The 22,034-nt window shown below is 35.5% G+C and overlaps 1 protein-coding gene across 2 annotated transcripts in view; it reads left to right on the forward strand.

Annotated features, from left to right (window-relative positions):
• LOC136032038 (trafficking protein particle complex subunit 11-like) overlaps positions 1 to 22,034 on the forward strand; it is a 155,589-nt gene that overhangs the window by 63,348 nt on the left and 70,207 nt on the right. For both annotated transcript variants that reach the window (XM_065712128.1, XM_065712129.1), the window contains exons 14-17: positions 6,537 to 6,769; positions 7,421 to 7,566; positions 10,731 to 10,961; positions 12,887 to 13,035. In XM_065712128.1, coding sequence (XP_065568200.1) covers positions 6,537 to 6,769; positions 7,421 to 7,566; positions 10,731 to 10,961; positions 12,887 to 13,035 — 759 coding nt within the window. The remainder of the gene's footprint in view (positions 1 to 6,536; positions 6,770 to 7,420; positions 7,567 to 10,730; positions 10,962 to 12,886; positions 13,036 to 22,034) is intronic.

Consider the following 22,034-nt stretch of genomic DNA (forward strand, 5'->3'; position numbering starts at 1 on the left):
ATTTTTGGAACCTCTGAAATTGAAAGCGATTATAACGAATTGTATATATTCTTAATTTCAACGATGTTTATATTTTGCTGTATCTGTTTTTTTTTTTTTTTTTTTTTTTTTTTTTTTACGCTAAGGTAAGTGTAGCACAAGTTAGGAGTCTCTAACTCCAAGAAATATTGCATTTTCAAATATTTATAGGGAGTCTTTTCTTTTTTCTCGAAATCTCTTCAAGACACTACTTTTTTATTTGATTTTGAAATTCTCCTATTTATTTTGAACATTTGTATTTGTATTTAATTGTGAATTTTTTTTTTTGAGGGATTGGTCATAGGAACATCGTAATGATACATATTGAATGTTTTCACAGAAACGACGTGCAATTATAAGCATAAGATTCAGATATGAAATGAAGAAAGTAATTTGATATCTAAAGCACGTTGCTACGTCATGATGCGCCTTCTGGTGCCTCAAAATACCGTAAAAAGAAGTGGCAAAAACGATTAAATTTGTGAAAAAAGATGTGATTGTGATGCTCTCTTGTGTTTTGTTTGACACGATTACGCGCTTAATTGAACTGGTCTTTCAAAAAGACATTATCTCTAAGCCACTAACAAGGTGCAGAAATGCATCACATTTTCACAGATGAGTAGGAGAGTCCTAATTTCTGGAGATGGTGATTAAAAACAAATAAAATAAAAAAACTTGAAACAGTTGAATGACAAATTACCATAGACATGCATTTGTTGTTTAGTAAGCTAAAAAACGAAAAGAAATTGATACAGAATCTTGAAATACTCCCAGAAAGTGTCCTTTTCTCGGAAAGGACCTTATTTAACATGCAAATTTTATCTCCTCAAACCGAAGGTCGCATTTTGGTGAATCAGACAATTTTTTTTTTATGAAATCTAAACCTCTACCAGGAACAAAAACAATAAACAATACGTGTCGTTTCTTTATAGTTTCGCTATTTCCTGAGTGGTTTCTTTTTTAAGAACTTTTAGTAGCCTTAATAAACGTTGTAAAATCTGTCTTTTATTTTTTTAAAGAACCAAAAAAATCAAATTGTTGCAGATTAGCTTCTATTCTGTTGTAAGCCCGCAGAAGTTAATTTTCTTATGTTTTATTCATAATGTAAAACTTTGACCTTAATCTATTGATCTTATAATGCGAGCCTTATCAACTTCTACCAAATGGAATATGTGCTCTAACAGCCATATGACTGTTGCATAATATAAAATTACCAAACACAGAGCTGACGCAGGCTTTTCTGGTGTATCCTTACGATGCCCATATGGGCTATACTTTAAGCCCACTCCGCATCCGGAAGATGCTTACATTTCGTCCTTCAGACCGGAGCTTTTTTATTTATATTTAAATACAACGCATAGAAATTTTGCAATCTCAGAGTATTAACCAAGACAATTTAAAATGTTTGTGCGTAGAGTGTGAAGTGGCCATTGTTCCTTTTGAAAATTACTGGCTGAAACCACCTCGTTAACTTTTGAAGTGTCTGTTGTATCCAAAATGAAAAGAATATTTAGTTAAGATTGATCAAGAAAAATTTAAGCAACCTGTAGTGGAACGACGAGACGAGCAGTATCACAGTTTGGCCAAGTTTTTGTTTTGCCGGTAATCAATACTTAGGAACACGAAACATGTAGAAAGGATTTTACTAATTACAATGAACATCAAAACCAGTAATCTAGTGTTCAAAATTTCGTGAGCTCCATAAAATAAGAACCAAATCTGTCCAACACAAGAGTATGTATGGATTAGAACTATGACTTTTAAGTTGTACTTGATCGGTGGAACAAATAGAAAGTCGCTGTCTCGATTTCAGTTACCAAGAAAAAATGCATAGAAAACAGAATAAATCAGTAACGAGTATCGCCAATTACCTCTATCCCATCAAAATCAACAAAAATTTTCATAAAAAAAATGTCCGCTAAGGATGTGAGGCACCACAATAATTGTATGGATTATTTTTTTTTTTTTGTATCTATAAACCCAGAAATAAGTCTGGAAGCAGTAACAGCCTCATCCATAAGAGTTCTCGAAACTCTCTTAAAGCTACATGAAGGTGGTGGGCTCTTTTATGGATTGCTCAAGACTTGAGGAAATAATTGTTTCAGCAGAATTTCTTCCAGAAAACATCACAAAACAAGGTCTTTTCTGGTATGGATATGTATTAATCGCTTTACCCTTAATTTTCAGTGTGAAGGAATGCTTTTTCTTTGGTGGGAGGCATTCAAAACTTGACCGGAAGAGACTAGAGCCGGCACGGAGAAAAATGCACACACAAACTTGAACACTTGCTGAAACTTTTGAGTTATTTATGTTGTAAACGTTCTCAAGAGCTTCGATAGCGCTTGAAGATTTGCCTCTTTTTAACTCTAAATGTGTCTCTGGTTTTGGGTTTGCGAAAATAGGTTTCTGAGATATTACTTGCAAACGTGGAAAAGATCCTAAAAACACATACTTACAGGCACCAACGTGGGTATATTAGACGATGAATATTGTGATTAGGTTTTCCATGTACGTCTATCTCTCTACAACTAAAATGACAGGAAAACGTTTGGTGTAACGTTTCACTGGAAAAATTACAAAAAGTTTCTATACCAATAATAATGAAAGTCCTCATTTTCATTATTATTCGTATAAAAAAGGCTTTAGTAATTTCTCTACTACCCTATGAACTATTATGCCCATTTTTCTGTATTTTCATTTTTTTTAATCGTAATTCGAAAGGCAGTGTGCTCTAAAATATTGACAGTTTTTTTACGATTTTTAATATCTGAGTGAATGCTAATAAAGAGTCACAACTGTATGTTTATGGTAATTTATCTTTCACCTGTTTCAAATATTTGTTTTTAATCAACAGCACCAAAAATTATGGCTGTCCTGTGAATATGCGAGACTTTTCTTAGGCTGTTGATGGCTCAGAAGGTAATGTCTAGATGAGAAAGCAGTCAAATTTAGCACGTTTTTTAACCTAACAAGCCACTAGAAACCTTACAATCGTTCTTTTTCGAAAATAAATGTTTTTTACCGCTTCTCTTCACAGTATTTTTGAGCCGCCAGGTGGCGTATCATGACATAGTAAAACGTATTACTTACTTCATTTCATATTTGAATCCCATGCTCATCATTTTGCTTCGTTTCATTGAAAGACAGCCAACATGGACCAACATGGTGTTTCTGCGACCATGTCACAGGTAAAGTTGGAAAATATATAACTCTCTCAAAAGGTGGAATTTTTACCATCAAGAATACATTGAAATGTTCAAAGTGATTAGGAGAATCTCAAAATACAGTATAATAGTAGAGTTGTTGTGAAGAAGTTTCGGGAGAAAAGTAAATAACCATTAGAAATGCTTTAAAATAGCAGTATTTTGAGTGGAAATGGGAGGGTCAAATTTTAACAATTTACAATAGTATAATCATTTTCATGTATTTTATTCGGAACTATAGTATTAAACTTTCGCGAAAAGAAATAACAAGAATATTAAACTTTAGTATAGTGAATAGATATGTATGCGTATCTGTAAGCGTTTCTGTCAATAGTCAATCCTTGAATAAAATCGGTCCAAACACGCTCCTGAACAAAGTGAGACCCAACTATGTGAAGGACGAAAGCTCTAGTAAGAGGACTGAGTAGAGTGAAATACTTTTCCTGGACTTGGGTAGAAAAGCTGAACTCCTGAAATCAACGGTAAGAAGCCGTATAATAATGAGGCTTTACTAGAAATCGACCAGATTAGACGATTTTTGGAGTAATGCAGAAATACAGGATCGAGACCATCGCAGGTGAAAAATGATGATAAAATCATCAAAGACTTAAGAGAGTCAGATGAAAATGTATTTAAGAGAACTTTTTTTTAATAATTTTCTTTCCAAAATATATTAAATTTGGAAAAAATTAAAGGGTTTATCTTAAAATCACTAAAACCTAAAAAGTGGTTTCTTGTTACCAAGAAAAATTAAAAATTTCAAGACTGAAAATGAAAGCTTTGGGATGTCACAACATAAAAGCTGTCTTTTGGATAGTTCACCCATGACTGTCACAGTTTTACGTGACCAGTCCAAGCTTTCGTTATTAGCCGTAAAAAATTCAGATTTTTTCCATAAGAAATTTATTTGGAATTTTTACCATGTTTTGAAATGAGTCTTTTTTCTCAGTTACAATTGGTTAAAAGTAATTCCACAACATCCTGATAGATTCCTAATTCTTACTCAAGAGGGACTGTTGCCTCTAGAGCGGTTTCAGTCAAATTTGTATAGGTTTATTTAATGTATTCAGTTAAAAAAATTTCCAGACTACTAATCGAGCTCTTATACAAGCTCTCTTAATTAAATTAAGCTTACTTTAGAAAGGTATTTACCCTTCCCGATAAAATTTCAAATTTATTTACTTTGAATAAATAAAAGTTTTTCTACTAGCTTACTTGAATCATGAACAGCATTAAGCCAACAGTACGGCCATCTTCTCATAAGGAACCTGCAGCTTAGTAATTCCGTTAATTTAATAGTAATACCATAATTTAAGAATTATGGTGACTACCCTATCAAATAAAATCATTTCCCATTCCTATACCCGGTATTATATACCATCTGTGTAGAGAAAGGAACTCTTTTAGCTACAGTATTTCCTGAAAATTTCACAGTCTCGTGACTCACGTGAATTTTCGAACGCATATATAGCATTTCTTCCACAAGCCTGGCAATGATTCTTCTCGCACAGATTTGTTGCTGGTCTGACTCAGAGAACCTCATATTTTTCTTTCTTTTTTTTCTTTTTATGGCACTTGTTGTTTATCAAGTGACATATAGCGATCGCAATTTCTGTCCGTCTGTCTGTCTGTCGGCACCAGTTTTTCTAGTTCGGGCACTTCTAGATAAGCTAGGACAATGAAAGTTGGCAGGCGTATCAGGGACCTGACCAGATTAAATTATATATAGTCTCTTTCCCGATTTGACCATCTTTAGGGGGGGGGGGGGAGTGAGCGAACAAGATAGTTGAGAAGAATTTTATTTGCTAATAAAGCAAATGATTGTTCTTCTTAATTGTGGCCTGCTGGTCTAGGGGTATGATTCCCGCTTAGGTTGTGAGAGGTCTCGGATTCGAATCCCGAACCAACCCAATTTTTATATGAAGAAGTTCCGAAACTATATACGTGATCAATATAGCGATCGCTGAAAGTTGTCAGGCGTATCAGGGACCGGACCAGATTAAATTAGAAATAGTCGTTTCCTCGATTTGACCATCTGGGGGGGGGGGAGTGGAAGGACGGTTAATTCGGAAAAATTAGAAAAAATGAGGTATTTTTAACTTACGGACGGGTTATTGTATCTTAATGAAATTTTATATTTAGAAGGGCCTCGTGTCTCAGAGCTCTTATTTTAAATACAGACCGGATCCTGTGAAATTTGGGGGAGGGGGGGGGGTTGGATTTGGAAACTGGAAATCTTGGGAAGCGCTTAGAGTGGAGAGATTAGGATGAAGCTTGGTGGGACAGGCGTTACAATACCGAACAAGAAGAGACTGAGGAACACTATTTGCAAGTTTATATTTGTAATAATTGCCAATAAACAAAGAGAAGCAAAATCGATAACTCTATTACCGTGTCGAATTTTAGGTTCCGACCTCGTCACAAGTGCAATATGAGCTCTTGGGTCTTCCAACCTCATCACAAGTGCCATGTGAGCTCTTGCCTCTTGTTTTTTCTTTTCTTTTTTTAACCCACAGAGAACCTCCTGTCAAGCAAGCAATTCCTAGCAAAAAAACTAACAGAACTTTTTATTTAGCTTAGCTATGTTTTTACTAAGGCTGTTAAAGTTTTTAGCTCTTAAGGTAATCGTATGTTTCTTAAGCAGATGCAGTAAATTGGTTCATCAAAATTTGCTGAAATCCAAACCGGAAGTTTGGATTTATGCTTCACGAGTTTTATTTATTCAACTCAATACAGCAAAAATAAAAATAATCCCCAACGGAGAGCAGGGCTCATGTAGTTGGATATGAAGTTTGTGATCACAGTGAAATTTGGATTAATGTCTTTACTTACCTTTCTTAAGCAGATGCAGTAAATTGCTCCATCAAAATCTGCAGAAATTCAAACCAGACGGTTTGGGTTTATGGTTCACGAGTTTTATTTAGTCAACTCAATACAGCAAAAAAAAAATAATCCCCAACTGAGAGCAGGGCTCATGTAGTTGGAAATGAAGTTTGGGATAACAGTGAAATTTTGATGAATGTTTTCACTTACATTTCTTAGCAGGTGCAGATTGGATCATCAAAGTCCACAGAAATCAAAACCAGAAGTTTGACTTTATGCCTCATCTGTTTTATTTAGTCAACTTAATACAGCAAAAAAAAAAACATTAATCCCCAACGGAGAGAATCTTGAAATTGGGAACACATTTACATCTCGCCATAATAGTGATGATAACAAAAAAATGATTGTAGGGATTTCTTTAAATTTTGCTTTTACCCTTCGGGCTGAAGTACTTTCTTGATGCTGTTTTCTTTCAGTTGCGTTTTTTTTCAGGCGACCATGGAATGCATATTATGTTGGAGAAGGGATGCCACAACCAACTGTAGAAATAAGACCCAGGAAGGCTAAAGTAACATTAGAATTCAATCACGACCAGCCTGCCCTTAGTAAAGATTGGTATCCTGTTACTATTTACTGTATTAACAATGAATCAGCTGATATTGAGGCAATCGAGCTGTTTGTATCTCCTCATCTTGAGAAACAGCCAGTTGGGCACTATGTTAGAAGTAAGTCCTGTATCAGCACTGTCAAAGTCTTTGATAGCATTAAAAAAAACAAAAAAAAAAAAAAACAGAGTAATACACTTCAATGTTAGTTCCTGGCAATAAATTGATATTACTGCTGTTACTGTAAATTGAGAATGGGATTTTTGTTTGTTCTGGTTTTGTTAACCCTGACGCAAAAACGACTTTAACCCTCAAAAACTTTTTTGAGAATCTCAAGTTTTATTGTTACGTATTTCTAAGTTTCCAAGATGGATTGAACTGAACTTTGCCGTCTGGGAAGATATTGTGTTCTAACCGATATCCGAATCCTTTTTCAAGTAAACTTTATAATCATTCTTTAACCAGCAGGAAGTAGATTAGTAAAAAGGTTGCTTTTGGATCTTAAGACTATTAGTCCCAAGGGGTCTGTTGGGCAGCCTGAATGTGAGGTTGATCCCTTATCCTCATCCCATTATGTGAAGTTAAAATTCTATTTCAAGTCATGTCTTTAAACCTAAAAATATTCTTCTCTTTGTAAACTTTATTTAAATAAAATGGTAAGTTACGGCTGAACCACATAGATAACATGTTATAAATGTCGTGGATGTAAGTCATCACAACTCTTGACTCTACGTTTTGTATCCAAATCTTTTAAAACTTTCTGTTTTTCAGTTGCCTCGTCCTTGTCGTCTATTGAAGATTCCTCGTCTATGAAAGAAATAACTGTGAAGATTCCTATACTGAAGGCTAATTCCAAAAGCATATCGCAAATTTTCGTTGAGTCTGCTATGGCTGGTAATGTTACTGTGAACGTTAAGGTAAATTAGCCATAAATCTTACCAATAAATTGTATCTAGATTTTTCTTCATTTAATCTCTCCTGTTATATATATATATATATATATATATATATATATATATATATATATATATATATATATATATATATATATACATGTAAGCCATGTAAATTGTTCTAATTATGCAAATTACTTGACTGTAAAGAAAAACCAACATTACTAATTCCCTTCATGAAGTTCCTTTTTTCATCATGAAGCTGAAGTATCAACCTAAAATTGCAAAAACATTTATGCATTATCTTGTTATTAAAGGGCCGTGTCTATTACTACTGTAACATGTGTATTACCTGCTAAAAGTGGAAACATTCTAGTAGAGCAAAAAATAAAAAGAAAAAAATGTAAAAAGCTCAACAAAAGTAATAATAATACACTAGCCTGGACTATGGAGGAAAATGGCCAATGAGTTACAAACATTTGGAATGAACTTATATTTGACCTATCAGTCTTTTGAGAATATTAAATTCACCTTTGTTTTTAACAGTGAAGTAAATTTTAGCGAATTGTGACAGATATAAGTTACGCTTACAATATCTGAAATGGCTTACTCCTGTTGCACTCAAATCTGGGTCACGGTCATCAACTATCGTGATCATCAAATGGTAAACTCTTACATCTATTGGATCCACCGACGATTGGTGAAACTCGTGAGATCATGCTACTCCTGAAGAACTAATAGACTCAGTACCGCTTGAAATATACCGATGTCTTCCTCTCAACCATCCAGGAGCTGTGCCGGATGATGTGCGAAGTTCGAGATAAAGAATATGTACCAATGGAATTGAGATGGCCTGTAATCATCCCTGTCGTCAAAAAAGGAATAAGGCAGAGTGCATAAATTACAGAGGAATCTCTCTATGTAATAGAACACAGAACTGAAATAGAAGCAAAAATATTTGCAATTATGCTGCTCAAGAAATTCTGAAACTCTTTTTACAGTATAGCAAGACCTAAAAAGACAGGCTTCAGGCTGTGGAGGGGCTGTTTCAACTAGGTATTTAGCCCAAGACTGATCTCGAGCATAAATTGAAACTAATGACGATCTAGATGCTCGTTACCCTCGTCACTACCTTTAAGTCAGTGATTATTTAATCTGGTACTAATGCAATAATCCCAGCTGCTATCAATTTATTTTTAAGGGCTATCCTTTTCAATCATACGAAATTCAAATGGTAACGAATTAAATAGGATGGTATGTTGGAGTGCGTCATTTAGAATAACACAGCTGAGTTCCCCAATCAGCTGCCAACTAAGATTATGGGTAGTGCATTTCCAAAACAAGAATTTGAAAATGAGACATCTTGTATAATACTTGCTTAAACAATAAAGATTTCTAACATCATGCGGAAAATTAGCATTGTATAATAACAATTTCATCGAATAGAGCAGCAAAAACAAAATCACTCGATCTCTAGCGAATCAGATTGGCCAAAAGATGGCTTGGGGCTTTAGAAGGCCGCCAGATTGTTTTCCTCTGGTTTTGTAGTGGTAATATCTTACGATTTCGGTTACTATTCAAAAATCAATTAGATGATTAAGCTGTTGCTGGATAAGTAAAATATCAAAAGCAGTAAGTATTTGATAAATTTATGGACATTATTTTCTATGCTACTAATATTTAAGCAACACAAATTAATCGAGGCCAATTGAGTCACCAACTGATAGTTCGCCTGTGTTTACTTGCAACAACTTTTGGAGTTGAAAAGACAAATGCTGGAATGATCTTGTAATTAGTTTGATTTTCAGTTCAAATCACATCGAAGTAACAAGAGAAGAATCATAAACAAACGTAAGCTAACTGTATGATTCGTTTGCCTTGCCTGAATTACACTATTTTGTAAAAGCAAAACAATTTCGTCATTATCCCTAGTATTGCCTTCAACAGTTCCATAACTATATTTTGTTAAATTTTGTTTCTCAGCTTCCATAGTCCTAGGCAAAGCGCCATAGTTACTAGCTGCAAATTCGTCTCCCTTGGCAAGAAGCTGATTACACCAAGGCTTAGCCTCAATGATAACTTCAAGGCTTTGTATTTTATAACAGGATATTTCTGATTTGACGATTAGTCAAATCAGAAGATAACAACGTACTAGGAAGTGCTGACTGTAGTTTTGTCATTGTCATGATGACTAGAATTTAACATTGACAAAAGACGAATTATAAATAATAAGTAGTAACTCCATGATTAATCAAAAAGCGGATAATATTGAATTAGTCTTAGTTTTCTGAATAAGTGAAAGCCGGAAAACAAGGGACTTTCGTTGTTGAACAATTACATGGGCTTGTTTCTCCAAGTTACGTGAGTTACAATTACGAGTAAGGTCAGGGAGGCCCATTACATAGCGGCTTAAAGCATCTTTGCCCCTTGATCCAGGCACTCTTTCTTTTGGTAAAAATTAGTCCGTAGTTTCTTTTTTGGCTTCTTCATTGAAGCATCGTCGAAGGAACCAACAATATAGCTTATAGTACCATCAACCATAAGAACAGTGTAAAGATCTATTTGAACAAAATTTAGCACTAATAAATGGACAATACTTATATTTCAGCAATGCCGAAAACTCAAGTAGGAGTTGAGTATAAAATATAATTGAATACGGGTCCGATTGTGCAATAAGTAATTCTAATTTATACATAACTGGTTTTGAATATCACACTTCGGATTGAGACGTTCTCTAGGGAAAGATAGGAGTTACGTGATAGAACTACATTACTTATTATTACTATACTTGTCATTATATTTTAGCATTAATTATATAATAAAAAATCTTTCATAGAAAAATAGTTAGTAGCTAGTGGTATTAACACCTAATCAAACAAAAACTACACTGAATTTTCACGTCAAAATCGCAAATGATCCTCTAGTCTTTAGGTGGCGTAAGTGTGCTGTTATGGTTCAGTTTTCACAGATTTGTTGTGCTTGGCTATGGATCAAGTCATTCAGTTACCGTTACATATAATGTTTGGAATAGAGAGACAATGCAATGCTACCATCAGGTTATATGCACTATATGTAGAAAAATGCCTGACTTTAGTATCAATTATTGATATTTCCCGGCTTTCCGTGTCCATATTGATCTCTTGATCCATAAAATATTTATCCTATTAAGAATACAATTTTCTTTTAAGGTTGTATATACTATTGCTATAAAGAGGGGAAACATAACCCTTTCATGTCCATCTGTCTCTAGTTACTCCACGTCAATGCAGGTAGTTGATGCGTTTAAAGCTGTATCTGAAAACAAGACTATTGGTTTTCAGCCATTAAGTAAAGTCTTCCTTCATCAAGAGTTTTTACTGATGTGTTATATCAAGGCAAACTCCCAACATTCGCTTACCATCAAATCCTGTGAATTTAAGGTAAGCCCAGTTTTTACGTTAGAATTTTGTACGGCGTATGCATGAAAGAGAATTTAGTGGCTGAAGAATTCGTCAACCCTGGCTCTTTTTTTTGTCAAAATAACTGGTCTTAGTTAATATAAAAATTTAAGTATCTACTACTTTAAGCGTCTACTTTGCTGTTGTGATTAACAAAGATGCTAAAATACTATGAACTTGCAATTCTGATTCTTTACTTAATGTTATTTTCTCTCTGTCTCTATCCCTCTCTTTTTGTCTCTCTTCCCTCTCTGTCTCTCACGAACACCAAAATGCTAAAATATCCCTACAGAGATTTAAGCTCATGACCCTTCAAACATTTTACAATGATTAAGAAGATAAAAATTATGATGATTATGTATTTCACTTAAGAAATTGGCTGAACCATTTTTATAGATACTATAACCAACAAGTGACAAAAACTAGTGGATGTAGAGTCACTACCAAAAATTGCAGTTTTTTTTTTTAGAAAACTATAGTTATCTCATACTTCCTTATTTTTGTCCCCAAAAAGATCCTAGAAATCATCAACATTATCACCAATGTTATGCTTGCACCTGACAGTTTGGTTCACGCAGGTCCTTTTTTCTATAAAATCTAAGGAAGGACTGTGTTTAATGACAAAACAACATGAGTTTACTTGCATAACATGAACAGAAGAGAAAAATTGTTGTTGATTTTTAATCTCTCTTGGCATTCAGCCGGATTCAGCGTTGCTACCATTAGGCTATGTCACGTTATGTTGGCTTAAAGGAATGCTAACTCTTTCTGTCATACGCAAAAATGTGGCACTAGTATTGTTCTTTGGAGGAGGAAGTACATCTCACAGATCTTAAGAAATGTCGAAAGAAAAGATTTATAGGAAATGGGAACTTCCTGGGAGGGTGTAAAGAGAGAGGCTTTGAATGGATTGGGATGAAGTTGGACCGTGTTTAGCTATGTTGTCCTCAGGCGGCTTGGTGCTGCAGTGAGTTGTTAGTATTAGTAGTAGTAGTAAAAGGGATCCTCCTGTTGGGTTTGTGTTATCTTACGTTTTTGAAATTATAATGTATGATATTATGGTTCATGTAAAGCCTAAGTTTTACCGACCGCACAATAATACGTTATATTTCTAGTCTTCAGACTTTAAAATGATACAAATTATGATGATTATGTATTTCGCTTAAGAAATTTGCTGAACCGTTTTTATAGATACTATAACCAACAAGTGACAAAAGCTTGTAGATGTAGAGTCTCTACCAGAAATTGCAGTTTTTTTTTTAGAAAAATATAGTTATCTCATACTTCCTTGTTTTAGTCCCAAAACAGATCCTAGAAACCATCAACAATATCACAAATGTTATGCATGCAACTGACAGTTTGGTTCACGCACGTCCTTTTTCTAGAAAATCTAAGGAAGGACTATGTTTAATGACAAAGCAACATTAGTTTACATGCATAACATGAACAGAAGAGAAAAATTATTGTTGATTCTTAATCTCTCTTGGCATTCAACCGAATTCAGCGTTACTACCGTTAGGCTATGTCACGTTATGTTGGCTCAAAGGGTTGCTAACTCTTTCTGTCATACGCAAAAATGAGGCACTAGTATTGTTCTTTGGAAGGGGAAGTACTTCTCAAAGACCCTAAGAAATGTTGAAAGAAAAGATTTAAGAGAAATGGGAACTTCCTGGGAGGGTGTAAAGAGAGAGGCTTTGAATGGATTGGGATGAAGGTGGACTGTGTTTAGCTGTGTTGTCCTCAGGCGGCTTGGTGCTGCAGTGAGTTGTTAGTATTAGTAGTAGTAGTTAAAGGGATCCTCCTGTTGGGTTTGTATTATCTCATGTTTTGAAATTATAATCAATGATATTATGGTTCATGTAAACCCTAAGTTTTACCGGCCGCACAATAATATGCTATATTTCTAGTCTTCAGACTTCGAGGCTGATTCATCTTCTGGGACTCTCAAAGATCTTGTAATCAATTCGGACGAATGCGCTACAGAAGTATGGGCATTGAAACCAATAAAAACTCGTTCGTATGTTGGAAATGGGGAAATATGTGTGACTTGGATGAGGTAGCCTTTTTAACCAGATGTGTAAATAAGTTTAGTATTAAGTGAAAAATACTAACAAGGGCTTTTATTCTTTGCCCTTTGCCTAAAATATAAAAATGTTACAATTTATTTTGGTGCCATTCAATTAAAAAAATAATGCTGAGAATATATTGCAACAGACATATTGAATCCCCAGTCTAAATGTTTTTTTTTTTTTTTTTTTTTTTTTTTTTTTTTAAGATCATCTAAGAAAAAGGATTAAAAACATCAACTGAAAAAATAAACCAACTTCAGCGATTTATTTGTATAGGGCCGTGGAGAGCCATTCCAGGTCTGAAATAAAACACTTCCCAACCCCTTTGGCGCACATCATCCCTGGATTGAAAATAAAAACATTATAAAAATGAAACGCTTCACTGATATCCATTATTTATTGTTTTTTGAAAAAAAAGAACAAGAAACAACGCAGCTCATCCCTCGTTCTGAACTACATACTTAAATAACAAAATACATGCATTATTTTATTCAGAAAATTTATATTTGTAAGATTTTCAGAATCCCTCCCAGTTTAAATGTGTCCCAGGCCTTCTTACCCTAATGGCTCGTTATAACCGTAGGCTATAAACAATTTTTTTTCCTTTTTTTATAATTATTATATTTTTGTTTAATTTGTTTTGCTCAGATTGCCATTAAGAGCCAACTGTTGATGATTAATAAGTCCAAAAGTAATGCAGACCAATAGAACAAGCTGATTATTACAAATAACTTTTGGTTGTATCGAAGCATTAGGGGGGGGGGCTTGGGTTTAGTTAAAATAGAATTTATAACGTAGTGAAGTAAGTATTTTCCTGGTATAGTCTTTACTTCAGAAGAGAGGATAGACTGGACTTTTAATGAAATAAAAAAAAAGAATTTAAAACAAGTAAAATCAGTAAACTTAGTGTTAGGCATAGGGCTCTATCCAGGCATTGTGAGGGGAGGCTCAAATATAATTAAACTGAAAAGGAATGTAAATATTAGTAGTCTTGGTGCACGTTTATCTAACAAAATTAGCTACGACAATAGCTCACTTAATCCATACTCTGAATTAAAAGCTACAGTAACATTTACTATTGCTTCATCACGAGAAGACTATTTCTTTTATTGGATTCTTAAAATCGCTTCCCGTAAAACTGCATAAAACTGAGGTAATAAAACAGGACTATCTTTAATAAACTACTTTAAACTTTTTTGGAAATGCCCTCGTCATTAATTCAAAATTCTATTATAAAACTAGCTGGGGTTCTATTATAAAACTGTTGGGGTGAACGAAGCGCCCCACCAACACCTAGTTGGTGGGGCGCTTCGTGCCCCCCCCCAGGCCCCCCCGCGCGCGTAAGTTTTTACGCGCCATATTAGTTACGCGCCATTGTAGTTGTGTCCCTGTGTCCCACCTGTGAATAGAGATAGATATATATATATATATATATATATATATTTTCAACTACGTAAAACATGCGAATATACAACATTCTTCGCTGTCCCATTGTCTGTGCATATAAATAGATTGTCAGGTTTACTGACTCTTGAACATGCAACATATAATTGCCCATGGGAAAAACAATCCGTATTCAGATCTATACCTCATTATTCTAATGATGTGTCCCTGTGTCCCGGTCGTCATTTATATTCCCTGTGTCCCGGTCGTCATTTGTGTCCCGGTATCCCAGTTTGTAATTTCTCTTTGAGTGTCCCGGTCGTCATTTATATTCCCTGTGTCCCGATGTCCCGGCCGTCATTTGTGTCCCGGTCTGTAATTTCTATTTGAACAATCCCTCTGTCCCGGTCGTCATTTATATATCCCGCCTGTGCCCCCGGCGTCCCCGTTGTAGTTGTGTCCCTATGTCCCCGTCGTCATTTATATTCCCTGTATCCCGGTCGTGATTTGTGTCCGGGTGTCCCAGTCTGTAATTTCTCTTTGAGGTTCCTGGTCGTCATTTATATTCCCTGTGTCCCGGTCGTCATTTGTGTCCCGGTGTCCCGGTGTGTAATTTCATCAGTTGACAAACATGACGTCAGTCGACGAACAACTTCATGACGCATACAGCTCAATCCTTATAATGACGTCAGTCGACAAACATGACGTCAGTCGACACACAAACATGACGTCACTCGATACATACACACACACACAGACAACTTATCTATATATATATACTAGCTGTTGGGGTGACCCCAACACCTAGTTGGTGGGGGCGCTTCGCGCCCCCCCCCCCAAGCCCCCCCGCGCGCGTAAGTCGTTACGCGCCATATTAGTTACGCGCCATTGTAGTTGTGTCCCTATGTTCCACCTGTGAATATAGATAGATATATTATATATATGTTTTTAACTACGTAAGACTTGCGAATATACAACATTCTTTGCTGTCCCATTGTCTGTGCATATAAATAGATTGTCAGGTTTACCGACTCTTGAACATGCAACATATAATGGTCCATGGGAAAACAATCCGTATTCAGATCTATACCTCATGATTCTAATGATTGCCCTTGAGCTTTGTTGATGGTGATTGCTAATCGACCATTCCCTGTCCCGGTGTCCTGATCGTCATTTATATCCCCCTGTGCCCCCCGGCGTCCCCGTTGTAGTTGTGTCCCTGTGTCCCGGTCGTCATTTATATTTTTTACTTATGTCCTGGTCATTATGGCTTATGTATGGTCATTTATATTCCCTGTGTCCCGGTCGTCATTTGTATCCTGGTGTCCCGGTCTGTATATACATTCGTTTTTTAGTTTTGTTTTTCTCCTTTATTTTTTTCCTTTTTTCTTTTTTTTCTTTTTTAGTTTATTTAGATTTTTAGATTTTTAGTTTTTTTATTAGTTTTTGTTTTTTTTTCTTTTTAGTTTTTTCGTAGTTTTTACCTTCTTTTTAGTTTTTTTAGTTTTTTTTTTACTTATGTCCTGTCATTTATACTCCCTGTGTCCCGGTGCTTTGTTGATTGCTAATCGAACATTCTTTTTGTCCCGGTCGCTTTCTCTTTGAGTGTCGTCATTTATTTTTTTTCTTTTTTAGTTCTTACCTTTTTTTAGTTTTTTTTAGTTATTTAGATGAAATTTTTTTTTTAGTTTTTTTCCTTTTTTTCTTTTTAGTTTTTTATTGGTTTTTACCTTTTTTTTTTAGCTTTTTTAGTTTTTTTTCGTTTTTTCTTTTTACTTTTTTTTTAGTTTTTATCTTTTTTATTTTTTTTTATTTTTATTCTTAATTTTATTAGTTTTCTTTTTCTCTTCTATTTTTCAGTTTTTTCCTTTTTTTTAGTTTTTAGTTTTTTTATTTTTTTACCTTTTTTCATTTTTTTTTAGTTTTTTAGCTTTTTTATTTTTTTTTATTAGTTTTTAGTTTTTTTGTAGTTTTTGCCTTTTTTTAGTTTTTTCAGTTTTTTGTTTAGTTTTTTACCTTTTTTAGCCTAACCAGGATTTGAACCTGGGACCTTCATTCTCCGTTCTGACACCCTCTCTCACCGAGTGACTACTCCAGCATGTTCATTTTGGTGTTTTAAATGGTATATTATTAACCAAATTAATGTGTTTTACAATATACTAAGGAAAAACTACAAAAAAACTAAAAAGAAATAAACTAAAAACTAATAAAAAAAACTAAAAAAGCTAAAAAACTAAAAAAAATAAAAAAGAAAAAAATAAAAAAAGGAAAAAATAAAAAAAGGAAAAAAAATGAAAAATAAAGGAGAAAAACAAAACTAAAAATAATAAAAATAAAAAAAAACTAAAAAGAAAAAAAACTAAAAAAAACTAAAAAAAAAATAAAAACAAAAAAAAAACAAAGAAGAAAAAAAGGGGAAAAATACAAAAATTTATTTCGTCATATACCATTTCAAAAACGAATGTATATACAGACCGGGATACAAATGACGACCGGGACACAGGGAATATAAATGACGACCGGGACACAGGGACACAACTACAACGGGGACGCCGGGGGGCACAGGGGGATATATAAATGACGACGGGGACACAGAGAATGTTCGATTAGCAAGGAATATAAATGACGACCGGGACACAGGGGCAAAACTACAACGGGGACGCCGGGGGGCACAGGGGGATATATAAATGACGACGGCGACACCGGGAATGGTCGATTAGCAATCGCCATCAACAAAGCTCAAGGGCAATCATTAGAATCATGAGGTATAGATCTGAATACGGATTGTTTTCCCATGGACCATTATATGTTGCATGTTCAAGAGTCGGTAAACCTGACAATCTATTTATATGCACAGACAATGGGACAGCACAGAATGTTGTATATTCGCAAGTTTTACGTAGTTAAGAACATATCTATATATATAAAAATAAGTTGTCTGTCTGTGTGTCCGTCTGTCAGGTGACGTCATGTTTCTGTGTCGACTGACGTCATGAAGTTAGTTGTCGTTATTTTTGCTATGACGGTGACGTCATTAAAGATATTTATTCATGAAGTTAGTTGTCGTCATTTTTGCTATGAAGGTGACGTCATTAATGATATTTAAGACATATATGTTCACGTAGAAATCTATTAATGTTTAAGTTTAAAATGACTGATGAACTTACAATGGCAAAAGCCGATGAAGATGCTCAAAGAGTCTATGCCAAAAAACTTGCTGCTGATAGAGAAAGTCAGAAAAAAAAGCGTGCCGAGGAATCAAAAGAACAGCAAGGAAACAGGCTTGAGGCTGATAGAGAAAGAAAGAACAGAAAGCGTGCCAAGGAATCAAAAGAACAGCAAGGAAACAGGCTTGAGGCTGATAGAGAAAGAAAGAACAGAAAGCGTGCCGAGGAACTACCAGAGCAACGCGAAAGCAGACTTGCTGCTAAAAGAGAAAGTGAAAAAAGAAGGCGTGCCGAGGAATCACAAGAACAGCAAGAAATCAGGCTTGCTGCTGATAGAGAAAGTAAAGAGAAGTGCCGAGGAATCACAAGAACAGCAAGAAATCAGGCTTGCTGCTGATAGAGAAAGTAAGAAAAGAAAGTGTGCCGAGGAATCAGAGCAACCTGTAAGTTATCGCCTGGCGTTCAGGTACAGCCCAGTCGATGATTATAGCTTGAGTAGATGTGTTCAAATCGGGACAATGTCTAAAATTTGTCCCTATTGCAAGGCCTTGAAATTCAATGGTGAAACAATGGAAATGTGTTGCGCCTCAGGAAAAGTTAAACTTCCTCTATTGGCTGCACCACCAGAGCCAATGAAGACTTTCCTTACTGGAACTACGTCAGAATCTAAGCGTTTTTTGTCAAAAATCAGAAAATACAACTCATGTTTCCAAATGACGTCGTTTGGAGCCCAAATCGAAAATCCAGATCAATTTATGTCTACTTTCAAAGTAAAAGGGCAAATTTATCATAGAGCAGGGTCCCTTCTACCATTCTCAGGCGAGAATCATAAATTTTTACAATTGTACTTCATCAGTGATAGAAATTGTGAATTGAATGCACGTTGCGAAATTTCTCCCAACGTTGAAAGGACAATCGTTTCCCAATTGCAACATCTTTTCCACGAAAATAATAATTTAGTGCGTCTGTTCAAAACAGCCATCGATTTGATGCCTACTGATACGCTGTTATTTCCGCTGACAAAACGCCTCCTGGCCAACATGTGCGTAGATACAATGCTCCAACTATCGACGAAGTGGCAATCGTTATGGTCGGTGATCAGTTTTTACCTCGAGATATTATTCTTCATAAGCGAAACACTCAGTTGTTAAGAATTGCTTAAACTCATCGATGCTACGATGCCCTACAATATCCTATCATTTTTTGGGATGGAGCCGACGGCTATAACTTTAATATTAAATTGATGAATCCAGCCACTAACAAAGAAATGAATAAGAAATGCAGTGCAATGCATTATTATTCCTATAGACTAATGATTCGGCAGGATGAAGAAAATTATATTTTAAAATGCCGTGAATTGTTTCACCAATTTGTCGTTGATATGTATGCTAAAATTGAATCAGAACGTTTGCTATGTATCCGCCTGAATCAGACCAAGCTCCGCTCTAAACAATACATTCATTTGCGAGATGCAGTTATAAATGACGGTAATACCACAAACGTTGGAAGATTAACAATTTTACCTTCGTCATATGCTGGCAGTCCCCGTCATATGCATGAATATGCTCAAGATGCTATTGCGTATGTTCGTCTCTATGGTCGTCCAGATTTATTTATTACATTTACATGTAATCAATCTTGGGACGAGATACTGCAGCTTTTACTTCAAGGACAATCGGCGGTTCATAGGCATGACATTACGGCCCGTGTCTTCCGGCAAAAGTTGAAATCACTGATAAACTACATAGTAAAACTTGAAGTGTTTGGGTCAGTGCGATGCTGGATGTACTCAGTGGAATGGCAAAAACGAGGTTTGCCACACGCACATATACTAATCTGGCTACATAAAAAAATTACTTCGAACGAAATTGATGATGTGATTTCCGCTGAAATACCTGATAAAAATGTCGATAAGGGGTTACATGATATTATTGTAAAAAATATGATACATGGACCTTGCGGTGCACTGAACGAAAATTCACCATGCATGGCCAAAGGAAGGTGCACAAAGCAATATCCTCGACTTTTAGTATCAAACACAATTACTGGCAATGATGGTTACCCACAATATAGAAGAAGATCTACTGAAGATGGCGGTAAAACAGCAATAATAAAGAAGCGTAACGGTACCACCATCGAAGTAGATAACCAGTGGGTTGTTCCATATTCCCCATTTTTATCAAAAACATTTAATGCACACATAAACGTTGAATACTGTAACTCTGTAAAGGCAATCAAATACATATGTAAATACGTCAACAAAGGCAGTGACATGGCAGTTTTTGGCTTGCAGCCCGAAATCAAAGATTTCGACGAAATCGTACAATATCAGGCTGGAAGATACATAAGCAGTAATGAAGCTGTTTGGCGAATTCTTTCATTTCCGATACATGAACGTAGTCCAGCTGTTGTTCACTTAGCGGTACATTTACAGAATGGTCAACGTGTTTATTTCACGGAAACCAACGTGCAACAAAGAGCCCTGAATCCACCGGATACAACATTAACAGCTTTTTTTCGCTTTGCAAAAATGATTCTTTTGCAAAAAAACTGCTGTATACTGAAGTGCCTTCGTATTACACGTGGAATACTAAAAATAAAGTATATAATAAAGAACGTCGAAAACAGGGTAAGTCAGTCGACGGCCAACCTACCATCTTCAAAGATACCACGATAGGAAGACTCTACACCGTTCACCCCAATCAACATGAATGCTTCTTTCTACGCCTGCTTTTGGTGAATGTACCCGGTCCGACATCCTTTGAGTATTTGAGAACTGTAAACGGTACTATACATGACACCTACCGTAGTGCATGCCAAGCTCTGAATTTATTGGAGAATGACCAACACTGGGATAACTGCATCAATGACGCGTGCGAAACGTCAACCCCAAGTCAAATTCGTGCATTGTTTGGCATCATTTTAACAACTTGCTCTCCATCAGCTCCTACAGAGTTATGGGAAAAATATAAGTCAAAAATGTCCGAAGATATACTCCATCGAAAACAGTTAGAGACGTCAGATATGACTTTTGATTTTACATCAGAAATTTATAACTACACTTTAGTTATTATAGAAGATTTGTGCGTACGTATGGCAAACAAACCTCTTCAGGATTTGGGAATGCCTCCACCTAACCGTATCGCTGCTGTTTCGACATGTGTAGAATTGGATCGTGAACAAAGTTACAGTACGAGTGATCTATTGTCGTATGTACAAAATAACATTTCCAAGTTAACGTCGGAACAAAAAGACATTTATGATACGATAATGCATTGTGTCGATAACAACGTTGGAGAAATTTTCTATTTGGATGCGCCAGGAGGTACTGGTAAAACGTTTGTGATAAAACTGATTCTGGCATCAATTCGATCAAAAAATGATATAGCGTTGGCAATTGCATCGTTCGGAATAGCCGCAACATTGCTGCCTGGTGGAAGAACTGCTCATTTCGCTTTGAAATTGCCTCTGAATTTGCATTCTACAGAAACTCCCACGTGCAATATTTCCAAATCATCTGGGATGGGTAAAGTATTGCAGCAATGCAAACTTATTATTTGGGATGAGTGCACAATGGCACAATGCTTCAATACATCGCTCGATGCTGGATCAATGCTTGAAAGATTTGAGAGGGAAGTCGAAACCCTTTGGCAGCACATTAATATTGCTTGCGGGAGATTTCAGGCAAACATTACCTATAATACCTAGATCAACTCCTGCAGACGAAATGAATGCTTGCCTGAAAAATTCTAATTTATGGGCACACGTAAAAATATTAAAATTAACTACAAATATGCGTGTCCGATTGCAAAACGATGACTCTGGTCAAACATTTTCAGATCAATTGCTGGCAATTGGAAACAGAAAGCTCCCAGTAGACTCAATTTCAGGACGTATACAACTACCTGCTGATTTCTGTAATTTAGTGACGTCCAAAAATGAATTGATTGAAAAAGTATTTCCGAATATTCTAAAAAATTATAAAAATAATAAATGGCTAAGTGAAAGAGCGATTCTCGCACCCAAAAATATAGGCGTCCACGAAATCAACAATATTGTTTTGACCAAGATTCGAGACCAGGCAGTCCTTTACAAGTCAGTCGACACAGTTTTGGAACCAAATGAAGCGGTTAATTATCCATCTGAATTTTTAAATTCCATAGATCTTTCAGGGTTTCCACCACACGTGCTACAACTAAAAATAGGCGTACCAATAATACTTTTAAGAAATATCAACCCACCAAAGCTTTGCAATGGCGCGCGACTTGCCGTAAAAAAAAAACAATGGAAAACCTAATAGAGGCCACAATCTTGACAGGGCCTTTTGAGGGTGAGGCTGTTCTTATTCCTCGCATTCCCATGATTCCAACGGATCTGCCTTTTCAATTTAAAAGATTGCAATTCCCAATTCGATTAGCATTTGCAATCACCATTAA

This window comes from Artemia franciscana, chromosome 10 (assembly GCF_032884065.1).
Source record: "Artemia franciscana chromosome 10, ASM3288406v1, whole genome shotgun sequence".
Lineage (NCBI taxonomy): Eukaryota > Metazoa > Arthropoda > Branchiopoda > Anostraca > Artemiidae > Artemia > Artemia franciscana.